We start from the raw sequence: 22,075 nt of genomic DNA on the forward strand, positions 1-22,075 counted from the left end.
GTTATGAGCGGGGCGGAAGGTGATTGGGGTGATGTGATGATTCCGTGACGACCGTGGTGGAGGGGTGGGGCCGAGATGATGCTGTGAGTCCGGGTGAAGGTTGTGAGCGGGGTGTGGTGTGGGTTGGGAGCGGAGCGGATGCCTGAGGGGTTGGTTGGTTGGTTAGTGGATGGTGGAGGGGGGAAGGTTGGGTTGTTGAGGGTGACATACAACCTACGGCCGCGGCAGACAAAGCCCGGGATGCAGCAGCCGCCTCCGAGATTGCTCCCCGCAGGGGGTGCTGCCGTCTGCGCATTCGGATATCCCGCCGTTGCATGTCGCGCCCGCCGGGCAGCAACCCACAGGCCCGAGCCCCGTGTCGGTCACCTCCATGCATTTTTCGCCCTCCCCGCAGCAGCTGTTGGGGAACCCGATCGAGGAGCAGCTGGTTGTCCCACCCGGGCATGCCCACTGGCGCTTCTCGAGCAAGGAGAAAGCTAACGCGGCCCGGCGAAAGAGGCTCCCTGCTGGTGATGTGCTCTCGTCTTGGAACTCTGGGTCGGAGAGTAGGGCAAACGGTGGGCGGGGAAGCAGTTCTGCCGATGCGTTGGCCCATATTTTGCGAGCATCGTCTTCGTTGTGAACGTCACGAGCTGCTATTGCTGCATGTGGTTGATGTGATGCTGGGGCAAAGGCTTGGTGGTCTTCGAAGGCGCAGTATTCGTGGTGGAACTTGGCGCCTTGGTCGGGGGGCATCTTGCGAACAGCCGTGGGTGAGGGGTGCCGTGAGTCAACTTGAGCCTGCTCACGGGCCTCGATTTGCGCCGTCAGGAGAAGCCATAGTGAAAGCGGCAGAGAACGCATCTTGCTCTTCGGTTTTTGGGCTGTCGAGTGACTGCCCAACTCGGGCGCAATTCGTCGTTGGTCGGAGCGGGAATTGGCAAAAATCGGGGGTTTTAGACCGTCGGAGGGTCATCTATTATCGCATAATGTTGATTAATTGGATTTTGCCGGTGCTTGTTTCGTCGTTGCGGCTGTCGGGTGCCAGTTGCCGAGTTCAAAAAGTACGAGTTGTGGCATTGTTGACATTCGGTTGTACCGACGACGATGGTTGGATAAAAATCATCGCCAAGCACGGCGGGCCGCTCACCCCCTGAGTGGTTGGCTGATGTTGCCCCTGAGAGCCTGCATGACGGGATCTTGGTACGAGAGAAACCGTCTACGAAATATTCCTCCGAGGTTCCATTGTACAAAGTACGGAAATATATTGTACGAATATACATTCTCTGTTATGTTCAGGCGCCTTCCTTGAAGTTGAAGGTAGTCACAATCAAGCCGTTCAGCAGTGATGGTTGACAGAATCGACTGGCCCTTGAGTCGCCGTCTATCCATGCTGTATATATAACTATGTGTTGTTTTACAAATAACCCCCTTCATACGCCCGCCCTCTATATAGCACTTCTATCCCGTCCCATGCACACCATGAAGGGTATCTTATCATACACATAACACCACATATGTATCATACAATACAACCACCTACCACAAATTCTCCTTCACCCCCTCTCCACCCCCTCCCAGCCCCTTCAACGCCCCAAACCCTCCCATCTCCCTGCTCACCCCACTCAAAAACGCCGAGCACAACAACCCGACCGCCACACTGACATTCAAACTGTCTACCCCACTCCCGGGCATGGCCAAGTTCGGAACATTGACCTCATAATCCGCCTTCTTGACCACCAGCCTACTCAACCCCTCGCCCTCATTTCCCACCAACAACACGCACGGCTCCCGCTTCAACGGATCCGTCTCGGTCACATCGCGCACATCGACATGGCGGCGCTGCCTCCTCTCGCTCGACGGGCCCTCCGCGACGGCCGCGTACACGGCCCAGCCATTGGCGCGGGAGGCGTTCAGAAACTCGGGCAGGGACGAGACGGAGAAGAGGGACAGGGACTCGGCAGCGCCCGACGAGGCCTTGAGCGCGACGGGGGTCAGCGGGGCGGAGCCGTGCCGGGTGATGCCGACGGCGGTGGCGCCCAGGAAGCTGGCGGTACGCAGGATGGCGCCGAGGTTGCCCGGGTCGAGGATCTGGTCGAGGATGAGGACGAGTGGTTTGTGCGTGGGGGAGAGGGTGGGGATGGAGGTTGGGTGGCCGTTGATGGCCGCTTCTTCGGCGGATTGGTGGCCGAGGGTGATGGCGCAGCGAGGGTTGCTGGCGTAGTCTTCGGGGACGGGCGCGAGGGCGGTGAGGGGGGGTTGCGGGAGCGGGGAGGCTTCGAGGACGAAGCCGTTGTGGGGGCGGGAGCTGGCCATTTTGTCGAGGAGGCGCATGCCGTCTTCGCCGAGGATGGTGGTGGGGATGTTTTTGCGCTTGGCAAAGGCGTGGAATCAGGGCGTCGTTGGTGGGGCTTTTGCCGGTTGGCGCCGCCGTAGACGTAGAGGTGGTAGAGCTAGCGCCAGAAGAAGCGCAGAGCGGCCTCGACCACGGACTTGCCGTAGAGAAACTGAGAGGCTGCCGTCGTGTAGGTGATGGAGAAGAGCGCCTGATCGGTTCTGAGTGAAGAAGTATCTTGCTCCGGGTGGGGTGCGCCTTCAAAATCTCGATCGTACTCCCTGTCCCGGCGAGGGGAGTCTCTGGGTGCGAAGCTGTCTCGCTCCGGTCGGGGAGCATCTCTGAACCTGCGGTCGGTGTCTCTGTCTCGGCGGGAAAAATCCCGGGATCCGTCTCTTTCTTGCCGAGGAGAGGGTCTAGGTCTTGCAGAGGTGTCATGGACGTTGAAAGAGGTGTCATGGGCCTTGGAAGAGCTGTCCCTAGTCTTGAACGAGGAGTCTCTGGAAGCGTTTCCGCTTCCAAAGCTGTCCCTGGTTTGAGAAGCGTCTTTGCCCCCGAAGCTGTCTCTACCCCGGGGAGGGGCGTCTCGGTGTTTACCAGCGGCAGATGTACTTCCGGCACCGTCTCGACTACGGGATGGAGCATCTCGACGGCCGCCATCACTGCTGGAATGTGCAGGTTGTGATAGCGCGGCTATAAAATCGGCGGCATCGACCATGTCTCTATCACCTTTTCCGTCCCGACGCCGCGCTGATTTTCGGGCAGTCCGGCGAGGCGCCTGCAAGTCTGGCCGTAGTCCGGTGCGTTCAAAGGCTGAGTTTGTGGACCCGCTGTCTTCCGGCTGTAAAGCTTTCAGTTCCTCGCTTAACTGGCCCGTCTTCATCTTGTAAACCAGGCTCTTCTTGCCGAAAGATGACTTTGGATCGTAGAAACGGGCCTGGCGCGATTGCGCTTTGGCCTTTTCCGGGTACATGGTGATGTCCTTCTTTCCCTTGCGGATCTTGAAATTCGGCCGCTGCTTGGCCAGCTCTTGCCTGGCCTTCTTCCTCTCGGCGTAGTTCAGCCGCTTTCCGCCTTCTGCGAGGTCATTGAACTTATCGGACCGGGCACCCTGTGGCCGGGCCTTTTCGGACCGTACCAGACCTCTGTTGATAGCGGAAAGAGAGGCATGTCTTGCTGGGAAAGCCGTGAGTGAGATTCGTGGTATTGAATTGGCGAGTAGCGAGGACCTTGCTGCCCGGTAAACAAGCGATAAACTCATGTCGTCCGATCGCTTGACCAAAAGCTGACGTCTATCCAAAGTAGTCCTATTTTGAGTGTGTATTGTTGAGTCTGTGTTGGATATTGTATTAAGTAATCACAACAGAACCTCGATCCGTTTGAACTAAAACAATGACATGAGGACCGGAGGCGGTTGCCAGAATGCACAAAATGGTTGAAAATTTCAAGATAGATTAATATCGTTGATGGCTGACCTCGTTTGCTTGACCGAAAGAAAGAAAGCCCAAGAAGAAAGAGCCTTCACTCACAAACTGTTTGGGCCCCTGTCACCAAAAAAAAGTTTCGAGAGCCAGCAACCTCTGGCCAAAAAAAGTTGAACTCGCACGGGGAGCAAGCAATCAAAAAAGAGACAGAAATAAGAACAATCAGGCAAAGAAAAGGGCGTAAAAGAAATCGAGTAAAATCGATCAGGTAAATTAAATCGAGAAGAATAAAAAGTAGGCTTTGGATTTCTGAATGGCTTTCTTTTCGTTCCTCTAGTCGAAGGTTTCGGCGGTATGTACACTTGGAGTTCAGCTTTATTTCGGCCATGAGCAGCAGCAGCAAACGGATCCAATGCGGCAAGGCCCAGACAACTGAGTTGGGGCCCCGCCTATCCAGCCCCGGCATCCAATCGGGAGTCAACCTACCCCGTCACATTTTCCCTGTTCGCCAGCACAGTGCGTGTAATGTAACCGTCAAGCGCGTGCTCTTTAACAGCGTCGTCGCGTCTCGGCGACTTCGAGAACATTTGCTGCACCGATGCGCCGACCATCCTTGCACATGCGCACTTTTTTGCCTGGCGGTGCTCGGTACGTAGATGATCCAGATCCTTCAATAATGAGATATCTAACCTATTATTTTCTCCCCGAGAAGCAATCTAGGCTGTCCCCGGTGTCTCCTCGGAGCGTGACCCCATTCGAGCCATCACAGAGATGGTGACTACAAACGGTTTCCTAAGCGACGACGACGAATTATTTGTCAATGGAGCTACCGAAGAGCCAGCTCCGTTTACCTTTCAATCCTACCGTAGCGACGACGGCGATTCGCCTGATCCCTTGACCCTGGACGAAATCGTCAAAGTTTCCCTCGTAGCCCTAAACAGCTTTGCATCACCCCCACCAGACGAGAGCGAGTCTACGCCGACCACAGAAGGGGGGAAGACGAATGGGGACATTGGGACGCCCGCCGAAGAGTCTTGGAACGGCGCACGGCATGTCGACATCGAGGTGCAGTTACCATGGATACCGCCGGTGCAACGAGTCGGATACCTGAAGTTGGAAGTGGACGACTACCGGGCCGAAGACCACGACTACTTGAGGACGAGGAGACGACGTAGGGTAAGTTATAGTTGACTTTTGGTTGTGGCTGCCTGCTCTGTTCTGCCTTTTGGCCATGGGACGATGTTGGCTTCGGATGGAAGGGGGTAATGGGGATGTGAAGGAGTGCAAAGGGACCACTCGAGCTGCCTGGAGTTCTGCCTGGAGTTCTGCCTGGCGTCCTGCCTCTAGAAACCTTGGGCTCTGAGGTATAGGAGAGACTCTCAAGGTACACAAGCCCACGGGAAGCTCCACGGGGGAAAGGGCAGCGCTTTTCCTGCTGCTGCCCAAACCACACTAGGCGGGCTCCGAGGAACCCCTTCCTTCGATATGGAGGGTTGGTACGCCACGAAACTTGGAACCGTTTCCCGGTGCTGACACGATTGGACACTCCGATGAGTTGACCAAAGAGCCATCTCGAGAATTCCGAGGACGGTTTTTTCAGCCAGACAAACCGTGCCTTGTCACTTGCCTCCCCGGTTCCAAATCCGCATCTTCACATCTCCTTTCTTCCGTCCCCTTTCTCTCTCCTTGAACAGTTTTTCCGGCCCACCACTCTACAAATATTATTTCCTTTCGCACAATATTCCTCTCTCCGCCATCAACTACCATCTTCAACTCGCAACGCTGGAGCCGATCGCAGAAACCTACGCGATCGGTTTTTACTAGTGTTGGCCGGACTAATCACCCGTTACTTTTGTTATTCTAACGATCGTTTCCATCACCTTCACTTCATCATTCTCCCATCTCTTATCGCGCCGTAGCGACGAAGTGGTCATAGGCCGTTCTACCGATCGCCATCATGGTAAGAAGCTCACAAGGCAGCTAACTTCATTTGAGTAGAGAGCGGGTTTTGCGGTCGCCGTTCCAGATATCGCTTGCTTGGCCTATTTAGAAAGCGATATTTTGTCTCGATACGAGTGCTAACTTGGTCGGTAGGATGGCGAATCCGATTATGCGGAGCAGTTTGGCACCCGTAAAAGGAGACGGGCTGTTGATGCCGATTATGGCAACGAAGATGAATTCAATGAAGACTCCGATGATGACATGGAAGACGTGCACCGTCCTCGCCAGAAGGTAAGGCCAATCGACAGCTTCTTGGAGGCTAGCAACCGCCGACGCAGCACTCGCGCGAGTACGCGAGAGAGCACACGCGCCAGCTCACATCTCGTGTCCAGCGAGGGCGAGCACGGGGCGGAGACAATACGGGGACGAAATCTGCGGCCCAGAGCCAGCATCGCTCGCAATCTTGGCTCTCGATACGACGATAGAGATGAGCTCCAAGTCTCAGACGGAGATGCTGATGACCCAACATTCGCCTTTGTCCAGTCTGATATTGTCAAAGCCAAGAGGAGGCGCCTAAAGAGGGGCACTGCTCGAACACGGCAATTGGCCCTCCGCCAGGCGATCGGTGGTGACTCGGATATCGAGTTTGAGTCTCGACGCCGTTCAGCGCGAGCCAGCAGGTCTACTCGGCTCATGACGGAAGGCTATATTGACGACGACGATATTTTCTACAACGAAGAAGAGAATACCCCAGCAACATCCAAGGTCGCTAGTGTGCGAGAGGTCTTCAAGACGGCATCCTACGAGTTTAAGGAAGCTCATCGGACCGTCTGTGACTCCTGCGGCTACGCCGAGGACCATAACAAGGGGCCCATGATCAACTGCCAGGGCTGTTCAAACTCGTACCACAAGGGTTGCCTCGGCAACCGCAGCTCCCGCGACCACCGGGTCACCAAGGTGGCAGCTGATTCCTTTGTGCTGCAATGCAAGTTCTGCATTTGCATTTACCGGAAGAAGGATGCCCGTGCTCCAGGTCACGACCTTTGCCAGGGCTGCCATACAAAAGGCCAGTCCTGCGTGCCTTTCTCAGAGAGAAAGACGCCCAAGCAAGAAGAAGCCCTGCGCAATGAGAACGATGGCGTGGACCCCATCACGCCTGTCGACCCAAAGCTGGTCAACAACCCAGATAATGTGATGTTTCGCTGTGGCCGCTGTCATTGTGCGTGGCACTACGAACACCTCCCTCACCCCAACAAGTCTCGCGACCCGGCCCTTGATGACCCGCTCAACTTGCGCAAGCATCGTCGTGAGGAGTACCAGATCACATGGACCTGCAAGGCTTGTCAGGACACCGAGGAGGAAAAGGTGGACAGGGTCGTCGCCTGGCGCCCACTGGACCCCAAGACTTACCACGAGGGCCAGTCCATCACCGACTTTGGCGAAGACAGCCTCGACTATCTCCTCAAGTGGGAAAACAAGTCATATAACCACTGTGTGTGGATGCCCGGGCCCTGGTGCTACGGGGTTGTCAAGGCGGCCATGCGGCAGGCCTTCATCAAGCGCACTTTTGGCGACGCCTCCGATGAGGGCATTGACGGCGAGCGGAAGAATACCGACTCGCTCCTCAAGTGGACAGATAAGGAGGCCATTCACGACGTTTGGGTCACGCCTGACATCATCCTCGACGTCCACTACGGGCCGAGATCGCGCGAAGACGACAAGAAATACAAGGCCAAGTCTGCCAAGGACAAGTTCGAAGACGATCTGAGTCGCATCTACCATGTCATCAAGATTTATGTCAAGTTCGAGGGCCTGGGCTACGATGACGCCGTCTGGGACACTCCTCCGGCTCCTGATGCGGGACCCAGGTACGACGCCTTCTGCGAGGCATACCGCGAGTTCCTCAACGGCAAGCATTTCCAGTCTGAGCCCTGGACCACCATGAGAGACCGGATCGAGGATTTCCGCCAGCGCGACTTCCGCACCGATATCGAAGTCAAGGAGCAGCCCAAGGGTTTGCAGCGGGGGAAGCTCATGCAGTACCAGCTTGACGGCCTCAACTGGATGCTCTATAACTTCCGGGAGGACCGCAGCGTCATTCTCGCCGACGAGATGGGTCTCGGCAAGACCGTCCAGGTCGTCGCCTTGCTTTCGAGCTTCATCCAGGACAGCCCCAAGGTCTGGCCCTTTTTGATCGTCGTCCCAAATGCGACATGCGCCAACTGGCGCCGCGAGATCAAGAAGTGGGCGCCTGACCTCCGCGTCGTGGCATACTACGGCGGAAGGGTCTCGCAATCCCTGGCCCTGCAATACGAGCTGTTCCCCAACGGGACGAAGACCATGAAGGCACACGTGGTTATCATGTCCTACGACTCGGCCAAAGACAATGACACGCGCCTCCGATTCGCCAACACCAAGTGGGCCGGCTTGGTCGTCGACGAGGCACAGGCCCTCAAGAACGACGAGAATACGCTGTACAAGGCTCTCCACGCCTTGCGCATTCAGTTCAAGCTGCTGCTTACCGGAACGCCTCTTCAGAACAATAAGCGTGAGCTGTTCAACCTCCTCCAGTTCATCAACCCGTCCGTCCGAGCGGAGCGTCTCGATGAGCAGTTTGCTCAGATCACGTCGGAGAATTTGCCGGAGCTGCACCGTTTGATCCGCCCGTACTTCCTTCGCCGGACCAAGGCCGAGGTGCTTACTTTCCTGCCGCCCATGGCCCAGATCATCCTGCCCGTCAGCATGACCGTCCTGCAGGAGAGACTGTGCAAATCCATTCTGGAACGCAACCCCGAGCTCATCCGGTCCGTCTTTGTGCAGGGCAAGATGAAGGCCCACGAGAGGGGTAGTCTGAGCAACATCCTGATGCAGCTGCGCAAGTGCCTGTGTCACCCCTTCATCTACAGCCAAGCCATCGAGGACCGAACCACGTCGGCGGAGCTCACCCGGCGCAACCTGGTGGAGGCTTCATCGAAGCTCATGCTGCTCGAGATTATGCTGCCCAAGCTGAAGGAGCGCGGTCACCGCGTGCTGCTGTTCAGCCAGTTCTTGGACCAGCTCACTGTCCTCGAGGACTTTTTGGCTGGCCTGGGCCTGAGACACGAGCGCCTCGACGGCAGCCAGTCGAGCATGGAGAAGCAGAGTAAGATCGACGCATTCAATGCCCCCGACTCCGACATCTTTGTGATGCTGCTGTCCACGAGGGCCGGCGGCGTGGGCATCAACTTGGCCACCGCCGACACGGTCATCATCCTCGATCCCGACTGGAACCCGCACCAGGATATCCAAGCGCTGTCGCGTGCTCACCGCATTGGCCAGCGCAAGAAAGTGCTCTGCTTCCAGCTCATGACAGTGGACTCGGCCGAGGAGAAGATCCTCCAGATCGGCCGCAAGAAGTTGGCCCTCGACCATCTGCTGATCGAGACCATGGACAACGAGGAGGAAGCGCCCAACGACGTCGAGTCTGTGCTCAAGCACGGCGCGGCTGCCCTGTTTGGCGAAGGTAAAAAGAAGGATGCCATCACTTACGATTCGGCCGCAGTCGACAAGCTTTTGGACCGGTCGATGGTAGAGGAAACCAAGACCGACGAGGACAAGTCGGCGGAATCAGCGTTTTCCTTTGCTCGCATCTGGGCCAACGACGAGGGCGCACTCACAGAGAATCTGGACGAGACGGAACAGACTATGAACCTGGGCGTCTGGGATCAGATCCTCGAGCAGCGCGCGGAGCAGGCCCGGCGGGAGGCGGAGCGCAACATGGAGACGCTCGGCCGCGGAGGACGGCGCCGTGGGGTAGGTCATGATACACGCGTGTTTGCAGATGCATCGCTAACAATGATAGGCTGCCAACTATACCGGTCCTCGGTTCGAGTTTGACGAAAACCAGGAGGCACCTGTGGCAGACAGCGAGGCCGATGTCGACGGCGATTTCGTCGGCAGCGACAAGAGCGGGGCCGAGTCTAGCGACGAGGAAACCGCGCGAACGGGTGAGTCTACGCCGAACGGGACTAACTCGCGTAAGGGGCATCAAGGTACGAAAATAAAGTCTCCGTCCAAAGCTGCGGCGCGGGGTGCCAGTCGCACTCCAACCACGCCCAAAGCCAAAGTTGGCAAGCAAGCGGCACCCAAAACAAGTAGCTCACGCAAAAGGAAGCAGACTCCGAGCCAGACGACAGCGAAACCGCCAGGATCCGGCAAATCCCCGACGACCTCGACGCCAAAGCAGCCAAGGGCCAAAAACCCACTACAGCCGCTGTCCTTCGGCCCCCGCCAGCCCAAGGCTCCCACCAAGTTGCCCAGGCAACCCAAAACGCCGGCCAGTGCTGGTTGTGCAAAGACGCAAAGTCGTTGGCCCGCCACCAAGCTGCCATTGCAGCCTCTCGAGATGGAACCCCAGCCGCAACCCCAGCCGCAGCCACAACAGCCGGTCACGCCCGCGGAGGACCCAAGCCCATCCAACGAGACCTTTCCGGCGCCGGCGGGCTCGGCCTGACCGGTAACAACAGGCCAGCCACCATCCCAATCCACAGCACAACCCCCATCCCCGTCCCCAAGATCCCCGTCCACCGCGCTCCCAACGTCACCACCACCACACCCTTCCTCACTACAACCGGGACACCCCCAACCAACTTCACCACCGCCCAACCGACCTTCCGTCCTGCCGCCTTCCAACCACCATTCTCGCCAGCACCACCGTCACCCGCAACAACAACACCAAAACCATCCACGACCACAACCACAACAACAACACCAACCTCCAAAATCGAAGTCCACCTCCCCGCACAGCCGTGCTTCGTCTGCCAGTACATGCACCCGGACACATGGGAGTGTCCCGAGATGCAGTCGGAAGTGCAGCTGCGGCTGGCCATGGACCGGCTGCGGCAGGCGAGGGCCAGGGCGGGCGGGGTGGTCAGTGGGGCGGCGGGGGGCGCGATGCTGGCGAAGAGGTGGGCGTTTTTGATGGGGAAGTTGAGGGGGATTAGTGGTGGTGGTGGGGGGTGGTGGGGGTGGGAATGGGGGTGCGAGGGGGAGTGGTGGGAGGTAATTGTGGGTGGGTGAAGGCGTATGAGGGGGGGTGAGGGGGGGTGAGTGAGGGCGGGAGGAAGTTGAGGGGGTGAAGGTATGGAAGGGTGCGTTTGGTGTCTGTTTTTTTGTTTTTGTTTTTCTGCTTTACGGGAGGGGGATGGGTCCCTCTCTACTCTGCCATATGGCAAAGGAGATGAGTTGTGCGGTGGGAGGGTTGGTTGGAATAGCATGGCGGATGTATGGATATGAGAGGCGGGTTCCTGCCCGCAACATGGAAAGAGAGGCGTTGAAGGGTTCATCACCCGTCAGTCTCACTGGAGGATTGCTACTTTCGAGGATAAACCGCACTGGGAGTCCACTGCTTTCGGGGATAGACTGCGGTCGCAGCACCGCGGAGAGAGAGACATTGATTTCTGGGAGGCATCGCATTCGGTGGGGAGCATAGCGCCGGGTTTGGTTGCTTTCATGGGCGGCGGCGGCGGATAGCATTGCATCAGGGGTACATACTTGCCTCACCAATCAATACACGGATGCCGACTGCATCCTGATTTCGTCATACCTTTTTTTTTCTTTTCAAACTCCCCGGTATTGCTACTCTGCTTGGCTTTCTTGTTTGCGATACATACCCGCGGGCATCGGCCCGTCTGTTTCTAGAAGGCGGGTGGGCGTTTGCGTTTGCGGCCGGGTGGCCAACTCTGTGGGCCGGCTCAGGGGTGTCAACAAATCTGGAGGAAACAATTGATGCCACGACCACGCGCAACATCCATATCGGATTGCGCTTTTGGGGGTGATATGGTTGCGGGCGGAGGGAGGGGAGTATGCCACAAACCGCTAAACGCCGAAATACAATCTCTCAGTTAGCATTTTCATCGACGACTGGCCAAACGAACGGGAAAGCCACAGACCTGCGTTGCCGATGTGGCTTGCATGGCATCGCATGAGCCTGACATGGGAGGCTTGCATGGCGTTGCCGTGGCCATAACCGGCAAAAAAAGGATGGAAATGCACAGCTGGCCTGCAGGTATGTGTGCGTATGCCGATCCGTTTTGCTTCTGCTCCGCTTTCTTGGTATACGCTACAGATCTGGCGAAACTCTCACTCACGGTGACTGGTTTGGTTGTTACTTTGTATGCCTAAACTGCTCCCGTTTCTAGCCTCGTTGTTTCGCTGTCTTCGCCATGTTTCTGTTTCTGCCCCTGCCCTCCCTTCTCGTGTTGTACATGCTCGTTTACTGCCCTGTCCAGCGACTGTTTGTCACGTGGCGGAGAGATAGAGGCAAGCCCCGGTGTTGTGAATGCAGGTGTCCGGGTCAGAATGCAGGGAACCTTATTTGGGCTCTGGAGGGCGTTTGCAATCGCTGTTTGCCGGTTGGGTGTTGGGGGCTGGTTACGATGTTAAGAGCGGGCTGGATTGGAGAGAAACAAGCGGCGGGAAAAGGGAGCGTCGTGTGAGAGCAATACGCGGGGTGTGTATGCTATTGATAAAGGGGGTATCTGGCCTAAATGAGAGGAGGGAAAGCTTTCAAAAAGGCCCCCAGCCTTAGCCATTAGGAATGCCATCACTAGGTCTAACGCCGCCATCCTCACTGCTGAAACTACCACCAGTCTTTTCCTGTCTCACCCTTCTCTGTCAACTCTCACGGCGCACCAACTCAGCCCTGTTCTTCGACACCAAAGACCGACAGACGTAGGCGCTGCGGTGCTGTTGTGACACCCGTGTTACGCCTTGCCGCAGGCCACTCCAGTCAAGTGCCGTCAACGGTTTCGCAACACCCGCCCCGGCGTATACACCACCCTTACTCTCCCTCCTCACTGCCCTTCGGCAGACCGAGTGACGACGGACCGAACACGACCCCGGCCGTTACAAGACAGGCGGTAAGGAAAGGCAGCAGGTGCCCTGTGCCGGTGCTGTCTGGCTCTACTCTTCCGTTTGCACTTCTTGTCAGGCCCGCTTTTGCCGCCTTGGGCCCTCCGCCCTTTTCGATCTGCTTCTCTGCCTTATGCTGGTCGCCTTTGCCGATCAGCTCAGCTCATACATTGTTGCTCGCGGCTTTCCCTCGACTTCACTCTTAGATTTAACGCCATCCCCCTTTCCTTGCTCTCAAAACCCATACCACCTTACTTGCTACCATGGACGCCCTGCGGGAACTGAGCCAGGCTGCATCCCCCGAAAAGCAGCACCAGGAGACCTCCGAGGTGTCTTCTAGATGCTCTGGCACGCCTTCTACCTCCTCTGAAGAGGCTTCTAAGTCCCACACACAAAGCCCCGGGGGCGGTTCTCCATCCTCGTCCTTGGCCGAGAATTACAAATTCACCCCTGACACGACCTCTTCCACCATCGACATGCCCCCTTCTTCCCCGCTCGAAGCTCCTCCCTTCAAAATCATCACAGATTCACTGCCCTTGGCCCCATCAAACTCACTCGGCGCCCCGTCTTGGCCGGCCATGTCTCTCCACGACCACCGACGCGATCAGAGCCTAAATGAGTACTACACCCAGCTCGAGATCCTGATGATGGATGAGGAGGAGGTGGATGAACATACCAACAATACCGAAAACGTTATGGACTCGGTCGAGTCTTCAAACGCCCAGTCCACCATCCACCACGACGAGACAACCCCTGATCTTGGGCACAGACTTGGGGCCAGCGACGGCGCAGGCACTGCTGACGACCGTCAGCGTTACCGACACGGGCAGTTTGGTGGTTTTAGACCCTTTTCCCGTTTCGATCAGGCATCGCGCCCCATCGCCTCGAACAACTGGCGGGCCAAGAGCGCTACCGAGTCTGGTACTCGGCCTCAGCCTCAGCTACCCTCTCTTATGACGGGTAACAACGCGAACAACATGGTCAATTCACTCTCGCCCATCACTTCGAGTAGCTATTCACACCCCTACACGCCAAATCGCAGCCCCATGACGGCACCCCTCAACGCCAACATGACAGGTTTTGCCCACCCAAACCCAAATCCGAACCTGACCCCGAGCCCGCACCCCCCGCCCACGCCAGTTTCATTGCCGACCCCGACCTTGATGGCATTTTCAGGGCGCAGCACTGGTCACGGTCATGTCCACCACTTGTCTGGGGGCGGTTTTGGGACGCCGAACATCCACCCACCCACATCTGCGGGTGGAATCACCAACATGGCTCCCATATCCGTCCAGGCCGACTCGATGGCCCTTCAGATGAACAACCCGGGACTACACCACACAAGAACACTGAGCGGTAGTTACACCAGCAACAATAACGGTGTCATCCAGATGAACGGCGGCGGCGGTTACGGCAACGGACAAGACCAAGGCACGGCTACCTTCCCAGTGACCGTCTCCGACAACACGCTCGGCTACTGCTTCATCCGTCCCAACGGGACCCGCACCCGTCTGGTGCCCGTTGACATGCTGCCGTACCAGCTTCAGGGTATTCCGCCGCAGGAGACTGGGAATGAGCGGCTAGTTTCGCTGCCTGTGCCAGCGGGAGTTGGGAGTGACGGGCGCTCGACCAACAATCAGGTGTTGAGGGCGGTTGTAAGTTTGCTGATGCGCGTTTTAGACTTTGCTGCGATGGTATTAACGTTATCTTAGACTTCTCCGAGCGGAAGCAGTGGTGGTGATGCTATTCAGGTATGCCCATTTGCGTCCCCTTTTCTCACCCATTCCTGTTTCAACCCCCTTTACATGTCTACCACCGTTCCTATCCTCCTCACCAACTTTTCCACCACACCCGCCCCATCTAGAAAGCCATTCACAGACACAAAACGCCAACACGTTCTCTCAAACAGTCCCACATCGACCGCATCCTCGCCACCCCCTCCGAACCCCAGCCCCTACCCCCAGCCTACCACCACCACCACCAGCACAACAACGACAACACCACCCACAGCACCAGCCATCTGGGCCACACCTCCTCCAACCCAGCGCAAAGCAACCAAGCCCAAACGCAAACATCTCTAACCCCCACCTCGCAGGACCCAAACAACCACCCGTCCCCCTCCCACATCACCATCAACACCTCCCCCACCACCCCCGTCCCCACCCCAATCAGCAATAAAAGAATCAAAGTCTACTGCGACAAGTGGGTGCACGAGGGCGTGTGCGCCTTCACCCAGCAGGGGTGCAAGTACAAGCACGAGATGCCGGCCGACAAGGCCACGCAGCACCAGCTGGGCCTGTTCCTCGGCTACCCGGTGTGGTGGAAGCGCAGGCAGGGGGAGCTGGCGCGCGTACAGCAGCAGCAGAAGCAGCAGCAGCAGCAGCAGCAGCAGGGTGGGTGTGAGCAGTCTCCTTCTTCGTCTTCTTCTTTTTCTTCTTCTTCTTCTTCTTCGGGTTCTTCTTCGGGGGCGGCCTCTGCTGAGGAGAGGGCGGTGAGGTTGTTTCTTGCTCCGCGGGGGAGGGCTGGTCTTGGGGGTCGGTTGGGTGGTAGAAATGGGGCTGGTTGTGTTTCAGTTGATGAGGAGGCTGGTGAAGGGGAGACGGAGGTGGCGAGCCCGACCGGGGCGCTCTCTGAGCAGGTCCCTCGTCGAGGTGCTGTCGTCAGCGGGGGTCTGGCTGCCTCGCGCTGGGGCGGCAATGTCGGCAACCTCGACGGTAACAACGGCGACGGAATTGAACACGGGTCTCCCAGGGAGAGACTCTTGCCGCCGTCCTGGCGGACTCCGTCTTCCGTCGAAGCCGCTCGGCGAGACCTTCATCCAAGGCTGCAGAGCTACGACGGCGCAGACCCCAACCCCGTTAGCAGCCACGAGCTAGCACTACACCGTCGCACCACGCCCGAACCCGAGCGCGGCATCAGACGGTTCATCGGCGCCACCAACAATACCACCAACACCCACGTGTCCACGCCTACCGCCTTCGCAACCCCCGACACCCGCCCCCGGCTCTGGGAGGAGCACCACTACGTCCGCCGCACCCTCCAACCGCAGCCACAGTCACCGTCACGGCCCCAAGGCCAACTCAGCAGCGGAGGTCCTGCCACCTGCCACTTTGGTAAGCTCTTCCATTCTTATACTCACCCCCATCCCCCTCCCCTCGTTGGTATAAAAATACCTCCCCATCCACAATTGGCAATCCCTGCCAAGCAATGACGAAAGGGGGACCCTGGGTGGGCGTCAACAAACACCCACCCCCCCCCCCCCAAAAAAAAGAACAAAAAAGAAAAGAATCAACCAAAAGCTAACCTACCACCTCCCCCACCAGCCCTCCACCACAAAACAGCAGCAACATCAACATTATTCATTATCAACAACAACACCGACATTCCCCTACGGGCCCCATTGCGCCGCCCCCACGCAACCCTCGATCAAACACCGCCACCGCCACCACCACCACCAACACCAGCGCCATCCGCCCCGCACGGGAAGTGCCCAACCCCTACGCCACCACACTGCTGCAGCCCAAGCCGCCCAGCGCAGCCCAAGCCGAAACCGGAACCGGAGCCGAACCTGCACCAGAATCTGCCGGCGCCGCTGCCAGGGCCAGGGCCAGGGCCAGTGCTGGTGCTAGTGCCGGTGGCGGTGCCGGTGAAGACGGGGATAGGGATAGCGGTAGGGATAGGGATAGCAATCTGCTGCTGCTGGGGCAGTTGGGGCCGTTGGCTGGCTAGCCTCTACCATCCCACGAGACGAGGAGAGGGGAGAGTTGACTGGCTCTGGCTGCCTGAGTTGGGCTGACTGACTGAGGTAAGGAGGTGAGCGAGTGAGTGGATTGGGGTGGGTACAGTCGTTGTGGTCGTCGTCGTTGTTGTTGTTGTTTCTAGTTCAGGTCAGTCCCGTCGAGTTGTGCTTTGTGATTTGGGTTGAGCATCAGATACTTGGCGAAAAAAAAGAGTTGGTGGAAGAGTAGGAGTCGGCGGCGATGCCCCTTTTCTTTTTTTTTCCTTTCTTTTCTTTTCTTTTCTTTTTTAGTCTTCTTCTTTCAGGAAAAGGGGGAGTCGTGCTTTCGCTCCTTGCCTAGATATTTATCATTGGTGTGTGGCGCTTCTCTTTTTTTGTTCTCCTTCCGTTGCCGTGCTTGGTAGAAGGGGTGTTGGTCAGTTGGTAGGCCTGTTGTTGAGGAGGGGGGCAATGGATATAGATGGAGAGGTGCGGGCTGTGGTGTTATGCAGAATAGGGGGAGCAGGGTGCGAAGATGGCAGTACCTTTTGCAACCATCTGCATTGCCCGCGATCTTGTGTACTAAACTTTGCTTAAATACCTAGCCGGAGTGGGTAGAATCGAGCGTCAACGTGAAGGGATTTCCGAGGCTGTGTATATCCAAGCAAGGTTACTACCTAGGCATCCGAGAGGTTCACCGAGGAGCCCTTACGATGTAAGAACCAGTTCATCAGGAGCAGTACTCAATCCATTTCCTGTGATGGCGTCTGATATAACGCTGCATCTAACTGTCGTTCACCCCTCCCCCCCTACCCCCTCCGTTTCCAAACACTAACATGGTGTCTTCCTTCATCTCGTTTGCTAGAATCTCTCACACACAGTTATTTACGTCTCTTGTAACCCTGTTCATTCTGCCTGCCTTCGGCTTCTTAAGTTACGCGATGTATAGGGGTATGTGCCTGAGCGATAAGAGGGGTGGTCTTTAGATGCTAGGCAGATAGCAGGTAGTGTGGCTTTCTTTTATCTTTCCCCTGTCTACGCTGCTGTGGAACGTAGACAGGGCTGTATGATTGACATCGCTATGCTATCTGTCAAACAGTGGTTCCGTTTAGGTCTTGACACGCGCTCCGCCTTCCTTCGCCTGTTTCTTTTCCATCCCTACCTCCTTAAATTGCCCAAACCTATTCTCTCGAGCCACCCCGCCGATAATTCGGTTTTGAGCTGCTTAACAAAGTCCTTCAGCGGGTCTTCTCGTTTCCAAATAGCCGCCTCTTCGGATCCGATCCGATGGTCCGCCTTCTCCAGTAGATTGAGTGTGTCCTGTCTCTCGGGAAGGGTCACATAGGTCAACACCACCTTATGCCCAACGCTGTCCCACTCGAGGTCCCACCACCAAGACTGGTTCGTCAAGGCCGAATAAAGACGGGCCCGAAGGGTATCCTGGACGAGACAGGTACGTCGCAACCTGCTGGCCACGCCGGCGAGGTGGCGGCGTTGCATCTTCAAGGCCGAGTAGAGCGGGTAGAAGGCGGCGAGAGCACGGTCAAGGGTCCGGGTCCGAGCCGTGATGTCGTCCTCGTAGACGTAGCGGTTAATAAGACGTTTGAACGGCGATATGCTGTCACGCCTGTGCTCCTCGACCACGGTCGCTCTCACCCGCTCGGCGGCTGCCGCCACAGACGACAGAAACTCCTCGGCAATGCAGAGGGCATCCCTCAGGTTCGTGATGCAGTCCTGGCCGCAGCATTTCGAACCGATTCCGATAAATTGGAAGGGTATGACACAGGAAGGGATGAAGTCACGCCCCCGACTGCCGCATCGCCCCTCGGAAGTCTCCCTCAGACGCTCCCCAATGGGACACATGCCGTCGAACCCCATCCACAGGCCGCCATCCTTGCGCACATCCAGCCCTATTTTTAGACCCGGCGGGACTCTCAGTGATTTGGTAGCCCACGTCGTCAGACCCACGTGCATTTTGTCAACCTGGGCCGATGTGCCAGAGGATGGTCGTAGGCTGGCGAGGTATCTGGGAAGAGTGTAGCCAGGGATGCGATGGCGACTTGCGTGTTGGAGCAGTTCGCGGGGGTCGGGGGGCTGGGCGGATCCAACCTTTGGCATACCGGCGGCGCCGCCGCCGCCACTGCCGTGCCTGCTCCCGGTCGTTGCTTGGGCGGATTCTTCAGCCTCTGACCGAATGCGAAACGCGAGACGGCCCAGCAAGTTGCGGCCGTCGGACGGCCACGCCCGCCCCATGGCGTAGACATCCTCCCAGCTCCCGCTTGCACGGACCAGGGAGATGCGCTCCGGTTCTGGGGGCTCGGCCAGGGATTCATTCAAGTTGTGGTAGTCCGGGTGCGTGGGGGGCAGACCAGAAACCAGCAGATCACTGGCAGCGCGGATGAGTGTCGGCCAAAGCTTCTCCATCAACCCCAGCGTAAGAGTGGCGTTGACGAGGCCAACTAGAAGCGGCGCGTGCTTGGGGATCCGGGATGCTACATCGGGCCGAGGAAGACCAGGCGCGTCGAGAGTGAATGTGATGTTAGAGGTGCGGTGGGGTAGGAACAGGTGGATGGATGCGTTCATGGAGCTCTCGGCAATGGCTACAAAATCGTCGGTGAGCAAGGAGGGAGAGGCGACCATGCGGATGTTGTCAGGGCGAAGCTTCGAGACCCAAGTGTTGACACGGGGATCACCGGCCCACCCCCGACTGAGCCACCACCCCCAGCCGAACCAGACCCAAAAGGCGGCCACCATGCTGGCGGTCAGAAGTCCGAGAAGAGTGCTTCGGTTGCATACGCGTGGCTTCGGGGTGTGTGGCGCGTCCTGGGACACGGACGGCTGAGCATTGCCGGGGCGGGGCGGGCGGCCGTGCCTATGTGAGCGGGGAACTGATGCTGCCTGGGTGTCGACGCGGTGTCGACCGCGGCTAGGTTTGCCACTGCTAAGGGCATTATCAATACTGCCTTCCTCGTTGACTTCATCGTGACTTAGGTCGTAGCTGTCGTCGTGGCTGTCGTCGTGGCTCTCACGGTTGCCGCTGCCGCTGCCGCTGCCAACGTTGCGAGCACGGCGGCGGCGGCGGCGGCGCAAAGGCCGCTCTGGCCCGGTGGGCGGAGACATGGACGATGTGATGGCGAGATGGTGATGGTGATGGTGATACCTACCTAGGTGGGTAGAGGAGTGTTCCGATGAAGCGGGACAGTAGAGGGCGTGCCGCAACTTTCAAAAATTGAGTTGGGGGGCGAGCCCATGGAGGTCGGTGTAAAATGATTGCAAAGGGATCTCGAGAACCTGAACCTAGAAGAGCGAAAATGGCCAGAAAGGAATCCATCCTCTTTGAGCTGAAGACAACCTGCAAGTCCCTTGGCCATACACGTGCACAGTGAAGGTACTAAAGGTACATGCATACCTAGGCCCAATTAAGAGCGGATGTGGCAGAGAAAGAAAAGTCAAATAGGAGAAAGGTACGAATAAGATTTGGCACATATGCTGCCGGATCCGGAAATCACCTAGCTACCTATGTAGTTATTGTATCCAAGTAGGTAAGGTATGTGCATACATGTGTGACAAACCCCCCCATCACCCCATCACCCCATCACCCCATCACTCGTAGTACAGCTCCCGGAGTTTCATGCGCCACTCTCCAGCCTTCACCACCATCTCCTTGGCCAAAACTTGGAGTTCGGCCATGGGCCATCCGGACCCTCTAGACAAAGGGCCCAGCCACTTCTTCAATGTTCCTTCAATCCAGATCCTCTCCATCTCCATCGCTGCCAGCAACTTGCTGAGCTCCTCGATACCGTTAAGAAATGCGTCGTCGAGCATGGTCCCCGCCCCCCTGCCGTATGGAGGTCGCGGACAAACGAAGCCACCTCGGGATCCAAGCAAACGGGCGCTGGGCCTCGGGACGCGCCGGGTTGAGAGCCGAACACATTCTTGTTCAGGAGTTTGATGGAAGAATTTGCCCGGTCCGATGACTAGAACAAGGTTTTCGTTGTCGAAATCATCCAGATTCACCATGATTTCGAGAAGGTTTAGCTGCTTTACCCGAAAGTTTTCGGCGTCTTGACGAAATGTGGCATGCGGCCGGTCGCTATCCTCGATGAGCCTGGAGAGGGAGTCCAACTGGCGTCTATAGTTTTTCCGGTGCTGCCTCAGCCCGGAACCCCAGAAGACCGACATGAATTTGGACTCATGTGTCTTCCCGCTACCCTGGTCGGCGACAGATCCAGCAACGCGGCTGGCGCGGACGAGGACATTGTCAATGTACTGGATATCGGCAAAAAACCAGTCGACCATGGCGGCGCTCTCCTTGCTGGCATTGAGTGCAATGGCCGGCCAGTTTTCCCGCAGAGCCTTCTGCTCCCTCAGCCCCTCCCCTTCTTCCATCAAATTGAGGAAAGCCTTGTTCACCATCGACGCGACGCCTTGTACGGATTGCGAAGCAGCTGCCAGCACTGCACCCTGGGTCTCCAGTAACTCTGCGACCGCCGTCATGCCCGTCGGGAAGGGGGACACGGTTGTCGGCGTCGCGAGGATGGCAGCGGGAACCGTCGGGGGCTCGGACTGAGCAGGACGCCAGTGCAAGAAGCTGGCCGCGAGACAGGCCGACCGCAAGCACTAGTATGGCCCAGACCCTCGTGGTATAGGCTCGATAGTACCGACGCACCGCGCTAGAGGTCGCCGTGCCGACGCCGCCGGACTTGCTGGCTCTCCGGTAAACGGCAACCCGCTGAGAGGGGGGTGCCTGCTCTGCCATCGATACTTCTTGCTCCGTCCTCCCGGTTTGTTCCGGTACTTCGTCCACGGTCGGTGACACACTTGCCACTCCTTCGCGGCGAGAAAGATGGGTTTGCTGGTAGAGTCGGGAGGGCGCAGGAAGGAGTGGGAAGGGCGTTGTGGCGGTCAAGAAATTTGGAAAACCAGCTGAGATCGGGTTGAGACAGGTTCGATGCCGCCAATGGACGAGAGGATGCCGGGGACTCAGGATGGTGGTTACCAACGCCATGAAGACGAAGGGGATCGGAGCCAAAGCAGTTAAGTTATACGCCTCAAATGACAAAGTAAAAAAAAAAAAAAAAGAAAACACCGCAGAAGTTTCCAGTACCTCGTGATACTTCTAGATTCGTCAAAAAGGCCCGTGAGGCATACACCGACACAATGAGAAAAGTCACGCCACGGCGGACATCAAAGCGAAGACAGCGCCGTCGCCAACATATCCCGTCCAATCTTGGCCCCTGCGGGATCTGGCATGAAAAGATGCAGGGCGCTGGGCTTTCCACATCCTGGCAGCGGGGTAAAACAAACGCTGGAAAGGGGTAGGAAAGGTTGTGGTGATTTCTGATCTGTCCCACATCAGCCCGGTTTTCTAGCCAGTCATCAATTTGCCCGACAGTTAGTCACAAACTACATGGCGTCTTCTCCCGGGTCCGTTTCAAGCCAAAATCCGAGAGCTCGCACACATTGCTTTGTGGCTTTGATCGCTTGGGGTCTAGGCCATGACTGGCTTGACCGCCGGAAAGTTGTCAGATCTCAAACCAGGGGTGAAGAAAGGGGGGGGGGGGTTGTTGAGAAAGAAATCAAGCCGACCGGCATGAACCGGGGGCACTGTGTCGACCTATCTCTTTTGTCAGCAGCAATCCCCCACAAGTAAACAAAACGGGGGACTGGGATCGCCCGCAGGGCTGCTCTCTGCACGCACCTAGACGCCTGCGGCTTCTCTATTCGTGCCCAAGTCCTAAGTAGGCGGCCCCTGGATCGGATCCACGAAGAATAGCACTATGCATT

General features: G+C 57.4%; 6 protein-coding genes across 6 annotated transcripts; 2 read left to right on the forward strand and 4 right to left on the reverse strand.

Moving 5' to 3' along the window:
- Positions 1–213: 213 nt before the first annotated feature.
- On the reverse strand, positions 214–843 carry CHGG_00608 (uncharacterized protein; the record flags this gene model as incomplete). The annotated part of the gene is made up of 1 exon (XM_001219828.1): positions 214–843. One exon carries the CDS (start codon positions 841–843, stop codon positions 214–216), a length of 630 nt encoding a protein of 209 aa, XP_001219829.1.
- A 675-nt stretch (positions 844–1,518) lies between these two features.
- Positions 1,519–3,575, reverse strand: CHGG_00609 (uncharacterized protein; the record flags this gene model as incomplete). Its single annotated transcript, XM_001219829.1, has 2 exons — positions 1,519–2,352; positions 2,466–3,575. 2 exons carry the CDS (start codon positions 3,573–3,575, stop codon positions 1,519–1,521), a joined length of 1,944 nt encoding a protein of 647 aa, XP_001219830.1.
- A 549-nt stretch (positions 3,576–4,124) lies between these two features.
- Positions 4,125–10,737, forward strand: CHGG_00610 (uncharacterized protein; the record flags this gene model as incomplete). The annotated part of the gene is made up of 6 exons (XM_001219830.1): positions 4,125–4,227; positions 4,295–4,386; positions 4,459–4,914; positions 5,833–9,471; positions 9,521–9,710; positions 9,836–10,737. The coding sequence occupies 6 exons, from the start codon at positions 4,125–4,127 to the stop codon at positions 10,735–10,737; spliced, it is 5,382 nt and encodes a 1,793-aa protein (XP_001219831.1).
- Positions 10,738–12,833: 2,096 nt separating this feature from the next.
- On the forward strand, positions 12,834–16,366 carry CHGG_00611 (uncharacterized protein; the record flags this gene model as incomplete). Its single annotated transcript, XM_001219831.1, has 4 exons — positions 12,834–14,225; positions 14,283–14,321; positions 14,480–15,683; positions 15,894–16,366. The coding sequence occupies 4 exons, from the start codon at positions 12,834–12,836 to the stop codon at positions 16,364–16,366; spliced, it is 3,108 nt and encodes a 1,035-aa protein (XP_001219832.1).
- Positions 16,367–17,446: 1,080 nt separating this feature from the next.
- CHGG_00612 (uncharacterized protein) lies at positions 17,447–19,408 on the reverse strand (the record flags this gene model as incomplete). Its single annotated transcript, XM_001219832.1, has 1 exon — positions 17,447–19,408. One exon carries the CDS (start codon positions 19,406–19,408, stop codon positions 17,447–17,449), a length of 1,962 nt encoding a protein of 653 aa, XP_001219833.1.
- Positions 19,409–19,891: 483 nt separating this feature from the next.
- On the reverse strand, positions 19,892–21,296 carry CHGG_00613 (uncharacterized protein; the record flags this gene model as incomplete). The annotated part of the gene is made up of 2 exons (XM_001219833.1): positions 19,892–20,854; positions 20,958–21,296. 2 exons carry the CDS (start codon positions 21,294–21,296, stop codon positions 19,892–19,894), a joined length of 1,302 nt encoding a protein of 433 aa, XP_001219834.1.
- Positions 21,297–22,075: the final 779 nt, after the last annotated feature.

Source organism: Chaetomium globosum, genomic scaffold (assembly GCF_000143365.1).
Source record: "Chaetomium globosum CBS 148.51 scaffold_1 genomic scaffold, whole genome shotgun sequence".
NCBI classification, from domain to species: domain Eukaryota; kingdom Fungi; phylum Ascomycota; class Sordariomycetes; order Sordariales; family Chaetomiaceae; genus Chaetomium; species Chaetomium globosum.